Here is a 16,907-nt window from a genome sequence, read left to right on the forward strand (position 1 = left end):
CAATTTGTCACACGCTACGGACTCTCGAAACAATCCGTCCGACCCAGTAGAGGCAGGGCCCGACGTGGTGAAGCCAAGGCGAGCTCTGGATCACGAAGGGAAGGGACAAAAATGAGCTCCTCCCAGGGAGCCCAGAGAGATTCACCACGATAAATTACTTATTTGTTCACATTAACGTCTCCCCTCTCCAACTGTAAGCTCATTATGGGCAGGGAACATGGATATGGGGAGAATATGTTTTTAGCAAGCATAGTGGAAAGGAATCTAAGTCTCATTTTCTCATGACTGAAGTTAATGGCAGTTGTCCTCAGTGCCATTAAAGGAGAACGAAAGACCAGGGAGTCTTCTTTGGTATCCATCCCTTGTAGACCTGTTGCACGGAAGTCACTATTGGATGTTACTAAATAGCTGATGTAGCTAGAATTTGATTACCCCTACTTAAAAACACTCCAAAAGGATGGATTATTATTATCATGGTATTTGTTAAGCGCTTACTATGTGCCAGGCACTGTTCTAAGCGCTGGGGGAGATACTAGGTAATCAGTTTGTCTCACGCAGGGCTCACAGTCTAAATCTCCATTTTACAGATGAGGTAACTGGGGCACAGAGAAGTTAAGTGGCTTGCCCAAGGTCACACAGCAGGCAAGTGGAGGAACCGGGATCAGAACTCACGACTTCTGACACCCAAGCCCGTGCTGTTTCCACTAAGCCCCACATTTACCAGGAATGTGGCATGGAATAAAGGACTTCCAAAGAACATTTCTCAGCACCGTTAACATGGATCTAAACATCAGCATGGCCTAGTGGAAAGAGCATGGGCCTGCGGGAGTCAGGGGACCTGGGTTCTAATCCTAGCTCTTCCATTTAATAATAATGGTGGCATTTGTTAAGCGCTTACTATGTGCCAAGCACTGTTCTAAGCGCTGGGGTAGATACAGGGTAAACAGGTTGTCCCACGGGGGGTTCACAGTCTTAATCCCCATTTGACAGATGAGGTCACTGAGGCCCAGAGAAGTGAAGTGACTTGACCCAAGTCACACAGCTGATAAGTGGCAGAGTTGGGATTAGAACCCAAGACCTCTGACTCCCAAGCCCGTGCTCTTTCCACTAAGCCACGCTGCTTGTATCTAACCCAGTGCTTAATACGCTGCCTGCAACATAGTAAGTATTTAATATGTACCATTAAAAAAACACCACCACATCCTTTAGTTGTTGATCAAAAATGTGTAAGCTCCTGTGGGCGGGATCGTATGTACTCACCTCATTTGCCTGTATCTACCCCAGTGCACAGTACAGTGCCTGGCACATAGTAAGCCCTTACAAATACCACAATTATTATTACTACTAACACGACTTTACTCTCTTAGATGCTCAGTGAAGTGTTCTGCACACAGTAAAACCTCAGTGAATTCCACTGATTGACTGCCTCCCTTCCACTCCCCCCATCAATGATCTTAACTTCCCTATTCCAATTAATTGAGCAAATGATTTTTCATCAGTTCTTCAGACAGATGATAATTCAGGCTTTCTGCTGAACTCTCTGTCTCTTAGAAAATGATAAGCAGCGTGTCCTGGGGGAAAGAGCAGGGCCCTAGGAGTCAGAAAGATCTTTGTTCTACTCCTGGCTCTGGGGCTTTCTTTCATTCATTCTTTCAATTGTACTAATTAAGCGCTTATTGTGTACAGAGCAATTGGGAAAGTACAGTACAACAAGAAACAGTGATAATCCCTGCCCACAACAAGCTCACAGTCTAGAAGGGGGGAGACAGACATCAATATAAGCAGACAGTGCAAAAAAAAATTACAGACATATACATAAGTGCTGTGGGCTGTGAGCGGGTGGGGAGGGGAATCAAAGGGAGCAAGTCAGGGTGACTCAGAAGGGACTTTGCTGTGAGACTGTGGATGAGTTGTTTCACTTCTCTGTGCCTCAGTTGCCTCACCTGTAAAATGGGGATTAATACTGGGAGCCCCATGGGCTGTGTCCAATCTATGTTGTCTCTACCCTAGCGCTCAGTACAGAGCCTGACAGAATAATAATAATAATGGTATTTGTTAAGTGCTATGTGCCAGGCACCATACTAAGCCCTGGGGTGGATAAAAGCAAATTGGGTTGGGCACAGTCCCCGCCCCACATGGGATTCACAGTCTCAATCTCCAGCGATCCCCATCTCAATCCCAGTGAGACCACTGAGACAGAGAACTGAAATGACTTGCCTATGCTCATACAACAGACAAGTGATGGAGCTGGGATTAGAACCCATGACCTTCTGATGCCCAGGCCCGGGCTCTATCCACTACACCATGCTGCCTTTCTAGTAAGCACTTAACAAATATCATTTAAAAAAGATCGTAAGCTCCATATGGGACACGGACTGTGTTCTACTCAATTATCTTGTGTCTATCCCAGGGCTTCGGACAATGCCTGGCAGATAATAAGCTCTTATCCAATACCATTAAAAAAACAGAAAGAAAATGGAGTGGGAGTTGGTAGGAGTGGGGGATGGGGGGCATGCAGGGACCGGGTCGGGACTAGTGCCATCTGCAACCAAAGTTGAACCCATTTCACTTCTCATAATAAGATAACTTCGCTCTCAGGGACCTACAAATTAAGAAAGGAAATTAAAATGGCATGCATCCTGCTGAGAAAGATAAAATGGAAATGAATAGACCAATCCAGGAGAGGGTTTATGGACTTAGCGTGTTCATCTTTCACGTGGTAACAAGTGACAGTAATTGCATGCTTTGGACAATATTTCTTACATCTCTGAAAGCAACCCCTAATCAACACTTTGTCGACACCTCTGCTGTAAGAGCAATAGTGTCAGGTTGAATTTCTCCTGATTTCCCTCCCCTGATACCTCTTACTGAGCCCCTTAATCAGGCCTTTTCTCAGTTTCGGGCTTTGTAATGAGCAGAAAGGTTAGTGGGATTAAAGCTAGAAACCTCACACAGAAAGGGAAGGCGACTTTGAAATACCTTTGCTGTCTAATTAATTTGGACTTTCAAGCCACCACAGAGAAGATAGATGTTCCTTGTATTAATTCGAATTAAGCTGGAGCTTGTTAAAATTTCCCTGCCTCCTTTGTTTACGTGACTATTGAGCTACGATTACGGTCCCTTTTCTTATTTAGGAAAGGAGGACGTCGACTTCTTTTCCGCATCTTTTGCAACAGAAGCATTCTTACCATCCATCAACACTTGCTTTCTGCAGCTCTGAAATGCCGAAAGACAAAGATCCCATGAAGTCATTCCTGCTGGTGAGGTCCCAATCCCAAATTTCCACCGATAACCTTCTGTCTTTGTCGGATTCTTTCAGCTGACTGCAAAGAGAAGAAGGTTCTGCTCTGAGAAACTCTTTACTTTTTAAACTGTTTTGCATATGGGGTCGATACAAGACAGGACAAGAGACCGAGCGATAATCTTCTAAATGAGTGGAAGTCCTTGAAGTTTTTGAAAAAAACATCTGAAATGAGGCTAGGGCCAGAGACGGTGAGCATTTATCCGTCTTGATATCTTACCAGCATTCTGCAATTAATTCCCAAAGTATGCTGTATTCGCCCCTACCAACTGAAACCCCTTATTGATTGCGTCTGCACAGAATAGGTATACACCTTGAAAGGATTTTTTTTTTCTTTTTGTCCAGTGGAAAAGAACTGTATTCGACCTGAATCGGCAAGAAGCCGATTCACTGAGTGAATCTAACCCTCAGTGTTAACCTACTATTAGCAGGGAAGGCATGATGCAGAAAAACACCAGGTTTGGGGACATGTATATGATGATCTTCCACCTTTAAGTCTATGAAAAGAAATCCTCCATCAGCAGTCTACCATTCTGATTTATCAACTGAATCCCCACCTTGTATTCCCCCCCCCCAGCGCTTAGAACAGTGCTTTGCACATAGTAGGCGCTTAACAAATACCAACATTATTATTATTAGGCTAGTTTCCCCCATGTTTTCTGTTGTCTCTCCTCTTTCCCCACTTCCCTTTGCCTTAACATGACTAATCGAGTAGCAGCTTGGCCTAGTGGAAAGAGCAGAGGCCTGGGAGTCAGAAGGACCTAGGTCCTTCTCTGCTCCTTCACTTGTCGGGCAAGTCGAGTCACTTCACATCTCTGTGACTCAGTTACCCCTTCTGCAAAATGGGGGTTAAGGCCATGAGCCCCATGTGGGACAGGGACTGTGTTCAGTCTGATAAGCTTCTACCTACCCCAGGGCTTAGTACCGTGCCATTTAGCACTTACTCTGTGTAGCGCTCCGTACTAAGTGTTTAGGAAAGTACAGTACAACGGTTGGTAAACGTGTCCCCTGCCTACAGGAGCTTACCATGCCATAGAAAAGCAGCACGGAGTAGTGGATAGAGCACAGGCCAGGAAGTCAGAAGGTCTCGGGTTCTAGTCCCGGTTCCTCCGCGTTTCTGCTAAGTGACCTTGGGCGAGTCACTTCACTTCTTTGTGCCTCAGTTCCCTCATCTGGAAAATGGGGATTGAAACCGTGAGCCCCACGTGGGATAGGGACTGTGTCCAATCTGATGTGCTTGTATCCATCCCAGTTCTCAGTGCGGTGCTCGGCATATAATAATGTTGGTATTTGTTAAGCGCTTACTATGAGCAGAGCACTGTTCTAAGCGCTGGGGTAGACACAGGGGAATCAGATTGTCCCACGCGAGGCTCACAGTCTTCCTCCCCATTTTACAGATGAGGGAACTGAGGCCCAGAGAAGTGAAGTGACTTGCCCACCGTCGTCACACAGCTGACAAGTGGCAGAGCCGGGGTTCGAACCCATGGCCTCTGACTCCGAAGCCCGCGAGCTTTCCACTGAACCACGCTGCTTCCCAAGGTATAGTATGTGCTTAACAAATATCCCAATTATTAAGTGGGAAACCTACAGGAAATCACATTGGCTGTACCTTGGGGAGGTGGGAGGAGGGAAGGGGGCCTGCCAGGCTGGGCCAGAGGGATGAGATCCAGGCCTGGACTGCAATGGTTTGTGCTTCCGCCGACTGTAATGGGGTAGCAGGAGGGATAGGTTGGCATGACCAGGCCACGGAAGCTGAAGCCTCCCAGACCACGGAGGAAGGAGTCCCGCTGCTAGGACTGTGGAAGTTAAGTTGTAGTAATAATGATAATGCTAACTGTGGTATTTGTTATGTACTTACTGTGGGCCAGGCACTGATCTAAGCACTGGGATGGATACAGGCAAATCAGGTCGGACACAGTCCCTGTCTCACATGAGGCTCACAGTCTTAATCCCCGTTTTACGGATGAGGGAACTGTGGCCCAGAGAAGTAAAATGACTTGCCTAAGATCACAAAGCGGACAAGTGGCAGAGTCAGGATTAGAACCCAAGACCTTTTGACTCCCAGGCCTGTGCTCTATCCACTACACCATGCTGCTTTCCCTGTTTGATTTGTACAGGACAGTGTCGGAGTGTGGGTATGTGTCACCCTTCCCTACACCTCCACCTTTCTGTCTCTTTTCCCAGTTTATCAATCATCAATCAATAGTATTTATTGAGCACTTACATTGTGCAGAGCACTGTACTACTACTAATAATAATGTTGGTATTTGTTAAGCGCTTACTATGTGCCGAGCACTGTTCTAAGCGCTGGGTAGACATAGGGGAAGCAGGTTGTCCCACGTGGGGCTCACAGTCTTAATCCCCATTTTATAGATGAGGGAACTGAGGCACAGAGAAGTTAAGTGACTTGCCCACAGTCACACAGCCGACAAGTGGCAGAGCTGGGATTCGAGCTCATGAGTCCTGATTCCAGGGCCCGTGCTCTTTCCACTGAGCCACGCTGCTTCATTTATCTTTCTCTTTTCCTGTTTCCTCATTCCCCTCTTCTTTGTTCCTTTATCCCTTCCCTCTTTTTTTCCTCCTTTGTCTACTTTGGTCTCATTTGTCTCTTTTTCTGTTGGTATTTTTTTTCAGTTCAACCCCCTAAAAACCCCTTCCCCGTCCCGCTTTGACCTCATACAAATAGATCATCTTAAAGATAAAAACACGGAGAAAAAAGCGGCCACTGTAAGGACTCTTTTGCTATGACATTAGCACCAGTATTCAGCTGGTATCGGGCTCTGAAACCTAGGGTCCAGGACTAAAGCCCCTACTTGAATCCAACCCACTTTCTCATCCCATCTAATTACACTACCTGGCCAAATATGAACAATAAGGGAAAAATTGAACCGCTCTAATGACTTTAATACAGTAGCCACACACATCATAAATTAAATCACACTTCCCTCCTATGTTATGTCAATCTGATACAGGTAAATAGATCATAAACAGCAACTATTCATAAAACATTACATTCTTTATTTTTCTCTTTTTTTTTTTAACTTACAATTTAAATGTCTCATTCCATTCCGGGTTGAGGGAGCACTTAATGGTTTTAGTCTTCTGCTTGCTCTCGCTCTTGGGATCAGGAATAAGTTTAAGCTTTACGTACGGATCTGACAAGCCATTAGGGTCCATCGGGACTAGATTCTTAGCATCTCTTACTGAAAAGGAAAGAGAAATTGCATGATCAATACCAGAAAACCCAAGCAACTGTTTTTAAATGCAATGCAAGAGATTTAATCAGAATAAGGTTTTTCTATATTTGCATCTCAATCATTTGGTAGCTATAAAATGGAAATGGGGATGAATCAGCAGTGCTTGGAAACTCTGGCAGAAAAATCTCCCAATCTCAGCCCATCGCATCCTGGATCTGATTTACCACCTCCATCCCATCACCCTTGGCCCCAGGGGACGGTCCACCTTGTCAACCATTCCCTCCCGACATAATTACATCAAAGGATGGGGGGGCCACGTGATTGCATCGCTTCAACACGCCGTGCCCGTTAGCCATCACCCCATCTTTGTCCTGATTCCATCCCCTTCCTGAAGTCACTACCTGACCCCATGGGGTGAGGCAGACCGTTCCGGAGTGTCCGGGGTGGGGGGCCTCATGGTTTCTGATTCAGTCGTATTTACTGAGCTCTTACTGTGTGCACAGCACTGTACTAAGCACTTGGGAAAGTACAATACAGCAATAAAAAGAGACAAGCAATGTCTACACACTGAGCAGAGACCCTCTTCCATCACCACGATGGCTCCCTTGCCCCTCTCTCCCAGATTTGTCCTTCTTCCCGGCAGGCCCCCCAGAGCACGGAAGAAACGGCATCCAGCTGGACCTGGAAAATATCCCCGCCGACCCCCTCAATCGATCAAACCGTCAATGGCATTTTTGAAGGGCTTACTGTGCGCAGAGCGCTGTGACAAGTGGTTGGGGTCGTGTGATGCGGTAGGGTTGGTAGTCACAATACCTGCCCTCGAGGAGTTTACAGGCCAGAGGGGGAGGCAGGCACTGGGATAAATTCCAGCTCAGGGAAATGGCAGAGTATAAGGATATGTACAAGAGGGCTGTGGGGCTGGGGTGGGATGAGTCTCCCCCTCCTTCGGGAAGTCAACGGTGGACAGTGTCCTGACTACGGGGGGTTTCCCCCCGGAGGGGTTGGGAGAGGGCTTTCCTATCACTTCCCCGGCTCCGATACAGTTTCCCCTCTCACGCAGACCCCAGTGCCACCCCGTCAGAAAATGACACTCAGTCTTGGGGATGGGGCAGTGCCCAGCATGGGATGGGGCAGAAGAGACTGAAAGAACAAGTGCATGGTGGTCTCTCCCCCCTATATTGTGAGCTCTCTGTGGGCAGGAATGTGCCTGTTGTCCTATTGTACTCTCCTAAGCGCTTAGTACAATGTTATGCACACAGTAAGCACTCAATAAATACAACTGAATGAATGGGAAGGCCACATCTATGTCCTGAAGACTTTCAGATTTCTAATGGTCCTTCCCAGTACTGCACTGTAATTATAATAATTGTAGTGCTGTGAAGCATTTACCATATTCCAGGCACTGTACTAAACACTGGGGTAGATACATGGTAATTGCATCGGAGACACCACTTCCATCATTATTTGCCCACTGGGGCTCAGCAGGCAACCCCTTCCCTACTACCAACCTGCCCCAGTTGCTTTAACCCGAGGCGAATCCCCCTGCAACTGCCCGCTCCCCTCTCTTGAGAACTGCAAGACGTCTGACGCCCGTGCACAGCATCAGGAGGAGCGGGAAGGCGGGAACTGGCGGTCAGCTCAAGCACGTGCTTATGGTCATGTACGGGAAGCAGCATGGCTCAGTGGACAGCGCCCGGGCCTGGGAGTCAGAAGGACCTGGGCTCTAATCCCGGCTCTGGCACCTGTCTGCTGTGTGACCGTGACTGCTCTGGGCCTCAGTTACCTCATCTGTGAAATGGGAATTAAGAGTGTGAGCCCCATGTGGGACTGGGACTGTGCCCAACCTGATTAACTTGTGTCTACTTTAGTGCTTAGAACGGTGCTTTGCACAAAGTAAGTGCTTGACAAGTGCTATTATAATTATTATGTGTGGCAGCCACCTTTAGCAGGGCTGGAATGGGCTCTTGAGTGCAGCCATCTTGGCAGGGTCAGGAAGAATGTTATTATGGTCAGATGCTGCAGCAGCTCTAGGCTGCTTATAGGAGTGCAGGGGGTGGGGGCTGGGGGGACCTTTAGCTGCAGCCCCTAAACCCTTGAGATAATCCACCCCTGCTTTTCATACCATCTACATACCCTCCGTGGCCCAGGAAAAATAAGAGATTTCGGAACGGCAGCCTGCTGCCGGGGTATTCCGGATCGATTCCTTACGCACGTTTGTATTTTCTACTTCGGATGAAGCGTAGGGGCAAGGAGAGACAGAATCCTCAAAAAGACAAACAAAAGAATCTGGGGGGCAAGTGGGTTGCTCACATGAGACTTTCTCAGTCAGTTTTATGTCATCATTTTAGAAAATTAGGCTCCAGGCCACTCTATCCCCACAATGAAACAAAAGCCATAGTTGAGAAATTTTGGTAATTAAGTTGCGGTCAACTTCTGAAGAAAGAAACATTACACAAGCTAAGTAGCAATCTTGACTACCCAAATAAGTTATGAGAAGGAGGTCTTTGCACACGGCATGCCCTGAAGGATATGACTTTGCTCAAATTACCTCTCCATGAACAAAACAACTCTGACATAGCAATAAAAAGGGAATAACTCTGATTTACCCCAGAAGTTTATTTACCAAAGCTCTAAAATTGTTACAAGTACAGTAGATCAGAATGATCAAAGACACATCCGGAAGGACACTAGGCTGAAGGAGTTTTGCAAAAGAATCATTTGATTTTCCACGAACTACAGAGCCGTTTATGGGGACGGTGTGTGAACTCTGGTGAACTAGAATGAGGCAAACAATAGATTCTTCTTCCAACTTGAGTTGTTTGACATTGGATTTGCAATCATTCCACGATGAATGATTATTTGGCAGAGCCCAGAAATGCACAAAGGGAAAGAAAGGAAAGGAAAACAGAGGCTGGATCAAACAGCAACTTGGAGGATTCAGATATGATGTGGTTGTTCAGTTCATTCATTCATTCGATTGCATTTATTGAGCGCTTATTGGGTGCGAAGCACTATACTAAGCTCTTGGGAGAGTACACTATAACAATGACATATTTCCTGCCCACAGTGAGCTTACAGTCTAGAGCTGAGCTTATAGTTGCATATGGAATAGCTTCTAGATACGCCTCAGTTGTCTCCTTATTTATTCTCTCTCTCCTGCAACGCAACCAGCTCACACCTCTCATCACCTCCCAATATCCTCTCCTCACCGTACCTCAAATAGGTCTCATCTCCATCTTCCCTCAGCGGAAGGACCCATTTTGTTGGTTGGCCAAATCTGATGTAAGCACTCTGCTCAGGAAAGGAGAAGACGAAGAGAGCAGATAACCCTTCACGACTGAATCCTTCATCAGACTAGTCTCCATAACTCATTTTTTAGATGCGAAATACAGTGTATTATGGAATGGTCTTATTAAATTAAAAAGGCTAATCTCCATTTATAATATTTCTGGCTTGCGATAAAATTTGTATGGTCAGTCCTATAAGATACGAACTTCTCGTCTCCAAGAAAAATACCATAGAGAGCAGTGTAACAATTCTATCACTTATGAGGTGGATGTATGTTTGCATCACTCTCTCCCTCTCCTTCTCTCTCCCTTTATTGTGTCCCTCCTACTTAGACATGAGAATCCCCCCCTTTCCACAAAAGCCAATACAGTACTTCAAAAACAGAGCTGTGACTCTGTGAAATTAGGAGATAAGACTCCTTATTTCTCACACTAATGTCCCCACCGGTCGCAGTCTCCATTTAAGATCGGTTAAGGACACCATTTCTGTTTTCAAAAATAAAAAAAGTAAACCTGCAAAATGGCCAAAGCATTAAAAAAAAGTGATATATTGTAGCTTGTGCAGCCAGGTCAGTCAGGGATTAATGGCTAAATAATTTTCCAGACAGAACACTTACAGATTCGGGAATACTTGGCACAGATTGAAAAGCACAATTCTTATTTAACTTTAAACCTCTAGCTCCATCAAAGGGATGGGGGTGGAGGGAAGGGAGGGGGGCGGAAAGAAGAGACTTTTTTCTCTGATTTGACTAGGAAATGGGTTTTGTTATTTCAGGAAGATTGAGATCAAATGGAGAGCTCTTATTCAATCACACAGAGTGGGGAATGTTGAAATACATTTGAAACCAACATTTTCAAGGTTCTATAGAAATCCTGTACCAAAGATATCGAGCGGCTGAGAAACCACCACCATCGGCATCTATGTTTTCATACCCAAACTCGGCACTTCCGGGTGTACAAAAATGTACATATAATTAAATGTTCTATTATTTATTCAGTTATTCCAGCCTGACATACTTATTCTTCCTCTTGTTCTAACGCTCACTGAATAGCTGGTGCTCCTGCCTACCCCGTTGGGTTGTTAGCCCCCATGAGAGCAGGAATCATGTTTACCAACTGTAATATAGTCTCCCAAGAGCTTAGCACAGTGCTCTGCACACGGTAAGATACTCAATGTATACCACTGCTTGATTTACTAGGGGCAGGGAAGGTCTCTACCTACGCTATTCTACTTTGCCAAGCATTTAGTTCAGTGCTCTGCACACAGTAAATGCTCAATAAATACCACTGCTTGAACCATTCTCAGGAGAATGGGTTTATTTTTGCACAGGTAGACCTAAAAATTTATTTCTCTCAATCCCCTTGAAGATGGGCTGACTTTGTTCCACCCCTTCTCATCTCAATCAGTCAGTGGTATTTCTTGAGCACTCACTGTGCGCACAGCACTGTAATAATAATATTAATAATCGTGGTATTTGTTAAGCGCTTACTATGTGCCAAGCACCGTACGGAGTGCTGGGGTAGATATAAGGTAATCAGGTTGGATACAGTTCATGTCCCTCATGGGGCGATGAGGTAGCTGAGGCACAGAGGAATTGAGTGACTTGCCCAAGGTCAAACAGACATGTGGCAGAGCCGGGATTAGAACCCATGACCTCTGACTCCCAGGCCCTCTGACTCTTGGGAGGGCGCAATACAGGTAGTGGACATCGAATCCCGGCTCTGCCACCTGTCAGCTGTGTGGCTGTGGGCCACTCACTTAACTTCCCTGTGCCTCGGTTACCTCATCTGTAAAATGGGGATGAAGACTGTGAGCCTCACGTGGGACAACCTGATGACCTCGTATATCCCGGAGCTTAGAACAGTGCTCTGCACATAGTAAGCGCTTAACAAACACCAACATTAACTCCTGACCTCGAGAAGTTTACAATCTAGCGGGAGACACAGAAAATAATCTACAGGTAGGGGAAGCACAGGTTTAAAGTGCTGAACGTAAAGACTACGGTAGGGGAGGGGCAATACCCCATACGAGAATATCCTAATCACTCCTTGGCAGGGGCCAGACCACTGGCGTGGGGGGCATGGCGGGGTCACACCAGGCTGGGGGGGGGGGGAGGGGAGAGCGTCACGCCAAACCAAAGCAAGTTTCGGACCTATACTCCTCTTCCTCCCCTCCCCTAGCCGGGCACTGCCTATCCAGTGGTTTTCCCTTGCAGAGGATGGGAGAGAGAGAGAGAGGAACTTGAGGGATAGCCAAAGTGGCAAAAATGGGAGAGATGACAATCAATCACCAATATCGCACACCAGTAACACGGAAAACAGTGTTAGGGAATCAATCAAGGGTAGGCACTGAGCGCTTACTGGCTGTAGAGCACTGTACTAAGCGCTTGGGAGAGTACGATACAAGAGAGTCGGTAGGCATGTTTCCTGTCCACAACGAGTTTAATAATCATAATAAGAATAATGTTGGTATTTATTAAGCGCTTACTGTGTGCAGAGCACTGTTCTAAGCGCTGGGATATACAGGGTAATCAGGTTGTCCCACACGAGGCTCACAGTCTTAATCCCCATTTTACAGATGCGGTAACTGAGGCACAGTCCCACAGCTGACAAGTGGCAGAGCCGGCATTCGAACTCACGACCTCTGACTCCCAAGCCCGTGCTCTTTCCAGTGAGCCACGCTGCGTTGACGGTCCGGAGGGGGAGACAGACATCAATAATAAGGATTAATATAAGGATCAATAATAAGGATTAGAGAAGCAGCGTGGCTCAGTGGAAAGAGCCCGGGCTTTGGAGTCAGAGGTCATGAGGTCAAATCCCGGCTCTGCCACTTGAAGGCTGTGTGACTGTGGGCAAGTGGCTTCACTTCTCTGTGCCTCAGTCACCTCACCTGTAAAATGGGGATGAAGTCTGTGAGCCCCACGTGGGACGACCTGATTCCCCTGTGTCTACCCCAGCGCTTAGAACAGTGCTCTGCACACAGTAAGCGCTTAACAAATACCATCATTATTATAATATAAAAGGAACATCCGCCCAACGGCCATATCTGTAATTTTATTTTTTATATTAATGTCTGTCTCCCCCTCTAGACCTCAAGCGGGTCACGGGCAGGGAATGCGTCTGTAGTACTGTCGTACGGTACTCTCCCAAGCTCTTAGTACAGTGCTCTGCACAGAGTAAGCACCCGATAAATATGACTGACCGATTGTTGGATTACAATACACCACAGGATAAAAAACAACCACCAAAAAATACCTACCAACTCATAGCATTAGAAAGGAAGAAGACTACACTGCAGTTTTTCCTTAATGTGTAGTTCTGCTTGAACACAAGCTCTGCTTTATAGGAGAACTGATTATATTTATTGAATTCCTGTCTCTGCGTAGCTCCCTGGGAGAGTATAATAGAAGCCGAAAGATTCTGCCCTCAAGGAGTTTATAAGCTAATGGTGGAGGGCAACATTTTAGCACCCCCTTTGGAAGTGAACCTTTGTTTCGTGCCATATCTGTGACCCCCTCGGCAGGACCGTGCTTAAAAATAATTCATAATAATTGTGGCACTTAAGTGCTTACTATTTGCCAAGTACTGCATTGAGTGCTGGGGAAGATACCATGCAGTCAGATCAGAGTCCCAACCCCACATAGGACTCACAGTTGAATGGGGAAGGAGAATAGAAATTTTATCCTCATTTGACAGATGAGGAAATCAAGTCACAGAGCAGTTAAGTGACTCTCCCAAAGTCACACTGGAGGCGAGTGGTGGAGCCAGGATAACTATTAAGTCTCCTGATTCCCATGGCCTGTACGCTTAATCCTAGGACAAGCTTATTCGGGTTGTCACAGAGAAGGGATTGGAGAGGGTGTGGAAATTTCCACCGAATTTTCAAATAGCAACAAGCAGGAATCAAGTTGAACAATTATCTCAATTGGTGGTCCGTTTTATTTGAGCCAAATCTTTTGTCAGACAAAGGGGTTTTACGAAGCTCCGGTTTCTATCATATAATCACGGTGGCTCAACAAAAGACACGTCAAAGTTGAATTCGCTCTGAAGTACTGCCTTGACTCCACCAGCATAAAGACAATTTAGTTGGCTTGCCCAAACACCGTCACATTCACATTCATTCCGGAGAGTGGTTACAAACTGGCGGTACTATCAGCTTGGCCTAGGTTTTTTGTTTTTTTATGGTATTTGTTAAGTTCTTACTGCGTGCCAGGTACTTTACCTAGTGCTGGGTAGATACAAGGTTGTCAGGTTGGACACAGCACCTGTCCCATGTGGGGCTCGCAGCCTTAATCCCCATTTTGCAAAGTAACTGAGGCACAGGGAAGTTAAGTGACTTGCCCAAGGTCACACAGGAGACAAGGGGCGGAGCTGGGATTAGAACCCAGAACCTTTCTGACTCCCAGGCCCGGGCTCTTTCCACTAGGCCACGCTGCTTCTCCACGGTGCCTAGCCGAAGGAACTCGAGCCTGGGAGCCAGAGGATCTGGGTTCTAATCCCAGCTCCACCACTTGTCCGCTGTGTGACCTTGAGGAAGTCGCTTAACCTCACTTTTCCTCAGTTACCTCATCTGAAAATAGGGACTGAAATCCCTGTGTGGGACAGGGACTGTGTCCAAACCAATTATCTTGTATCTATCCCAGCGCTGACACATAATAAGTGCTTACCGAACCCTAAAAGAAAATTGCAATGACTTGATGAAGAGTCAGCTCCATCTTTTTCAAATAAGAACTTCCACGTTGCCTTCGAATTTTCCTGTGTGATGTTCACAGACCCTTCACTTTGTTAGCAAGTGTGAGAAGGAGCATAGCCTAGTGCATAGGGCACGGGCCTAGGAGTCAGAGAACCTGGGTTCTAATCCCAGCCCTGACACTTGTCTGCTGTGTTTCCTTGGGCAAGTCACTTCACTTCTCTGCAGCTCAGTTTCCTCATCCGCAAAATGGGGATTCCTGCCCTCCCTCTACTTAGACTGTGAGCTCCATCTGGGACCTAATTATCTTCATTGCTTAGTCCAATGGAGTTCTTAACACAAATACCAGAATCATTGCTATTATTATCGTTATTATTACGAAAGCTCAACTAGAGCACATCAGTATCAACAAGGTTCTAGTTTGCCACCCGCTTTTGTGGTACTCGATCGTCTCTGTCTGTGTTCCCCATGATTTCATGGCAACATTTGGGCAGATTGGCAGTCTGTAGCCCGCAGCCACCTGACCTATCCATTTTCAGCTTTTGGCGGATAACAAAGATGCCCTCCGCTGCCTATTCACCGGAATCTACAGGACTCGTTCGAAGCTGTTGTTCAATTTCATTCAACGGCTTTCTCGGGATGGGAAACACTGGGGAGCAGGGCACTTCTCATTTTCCCGGACAAAGATCTTGGAATCGAAAAGACCTCACACGCAGTGAGCCAAATAAAGATACGATTCTGGAAGATTTGAAGCGTCAGAAATTTCACTGCCTTGGTGATTGGCAACAGACTTCCCAATGACAACATATTTTGTTTCCTTCTCCCTGTCTGAGGAAAAATGACCCTATAGAAGTGACCTACCGCTGGGCGGGAGAGCGTCCCAGTGAGGATGAAACAAAAAAGAGTTCTGCTCCCAAATCAACTGCGCTTTTTCAATGCCTCGGCATTCTTCGTGGACAAGGACACGGTGCCCACTTCAACGGTGAATGTCTCGACATTCATTTATCTCCTTGGAGCTGCAAATAGAGCTGAATTATGGATCGCTTCACTTCCGTCACAGAGACAAAACAGGAGAGACACTTCACTCTAAATTTTGATAGAGTGATGTGGGCCAGGATTGCCAGAGATCTGCTCTTTGGAATACATGGAAGAAAGGAAGAGGAAAAGCTGATTTGGGAATGGATATCTTGGATCATTGTTGTCTCCCATCAAGAATGTGGGGGAACCCTCGTCCTGTCACGAGAAACAAGGTGGTCCAGTGGGAAAACCACAGGCCTGGGAGTCAGAACACCTGGGTTCTTATCCCGGCTCTGCCACTTGCCCGTTGGAGGACCTTCACTTAGACCCATTTCATTTCTCTATGCCTTGTCCTTAAAATGGAGGTTAAAAATACCTGTTGTCCCTCAGTGTTTAGCCCAATGCTTTGTTGTTAGTAAGCACGTAACGAATGCCAGACTTATTATTACTATGAGGCAAGAGACTTCAAGACCAAGAACCTAAGCAGAGGAATGGATTAATTGTAGTGCTATTGGTTTGTATATGGTGCCACTCACAATCTCTGATGCCAGCCAGTCACATTCCCTCTGGGACAGAGGGTGATAGTGGTATTTGCTAATCCCTTACGATGTGCCAGGCACTGTACTACACACCGGGGCAGATACAAGGTAATCAGTTTGGTTACACCCCATCCCACAAAGGGCTCACAGTCTCAATCCTCAATTTACAGATGAGGAAACTGAGGTACAGAGAAGTGAAGGTACTTGCCCAAGGTCACACAACCACAAGTGGCCAGGCCGGGATTGGAACCCAGGTCCTTGTGCTCCCGGCCCATGCTCCATCCACTATGTCACTCTGCTTCTCCAGAGCAATGAGTTCCTTGAGCATGAGGAATGTGTCTACTGACTCTACTGTATTATTCTCTTCCAAGTGCCTAGTACAATGCTCTTCACATAGTGAGCACTCAACAAGTAGCACTGATTGCTTCATAAGCACCTTAGGCGGGTAGCACAACTTGAACATACGTTTATGTTATTTTTGAGTATCCAGAAGTGAAAATTCTGGAATAAATGTGGTTTCTAGGGTGGCTGAGAAGCCTCAGACCTTGAATATCTTTAAGACCATTCATTCATTCTTTCATTCATTCCATTCAATCGTATTTATTGAACACTTACTGTGTGCAGGGCACTGTACTAAGTACTTGGCAAGTATAATTCAGCAGTAAAGACAGACAATCCCTGCCCACATTGGGTTTACAATCTAGACCAGAAAGGACACCAATCTGTTCTGGAAAATGTAGCATCCTCCGATCCAGACGAAGGGGAACAGGAACAAATGACCTCTTAACATCCCTTCTTCCAGCTTTACTAATCTACCACTTACTTGATTTTCCTGTTAACAGTATTAAGTATTTCTTGGCCATCTTTGGAGAAATC

General features: G+C 46.2%; 1 protein-coding gene across 2 annotated transcripts in view; it reads right to left on the reverse strand.

Moving 5' to 3' along the window:
- The window catches only part of PRKCB (protein kinase C beta), a 438,119-nt gene that overhangs the window by 156,027 nt on the left and 265,185 nt on the right, over positions 1-16,907 (reverse strand). For both annotated transcript variants that reach the window (XM_029057467.1, XM_029057466.1), the window contains exons 6-7: positions 6,348-6,504; positions 3,189-3,323 (exon numbers count right to left, since the gene is read on the reverse strand). In XM_029057467.1, coding sequence (XP_028913300.1) covers positions 3,189-3,323; positions 6,348-6,504 — 292 coding nt within the window. The remainder of the gene's footprint in view (positions 1-3,188; positions 3,324-6,347; positions 6,505-16,907) is intronic.

Source organism: Ornithorhynchus anatinus, chromosome 2, assembly GCF_004115215.2.
Source record: "Ornithorhynchus anatinus isolate Pmale09 chromosome 2, mOrnAna1.pri.v4, whole genome shotgun sequence".
NCBI lineage: Eukaryota > Metazoa > Chordata > Mammalia > Monotremata > Ornithorhynchidae > Ornithorhynchus > Ornithorhynchus anatinus.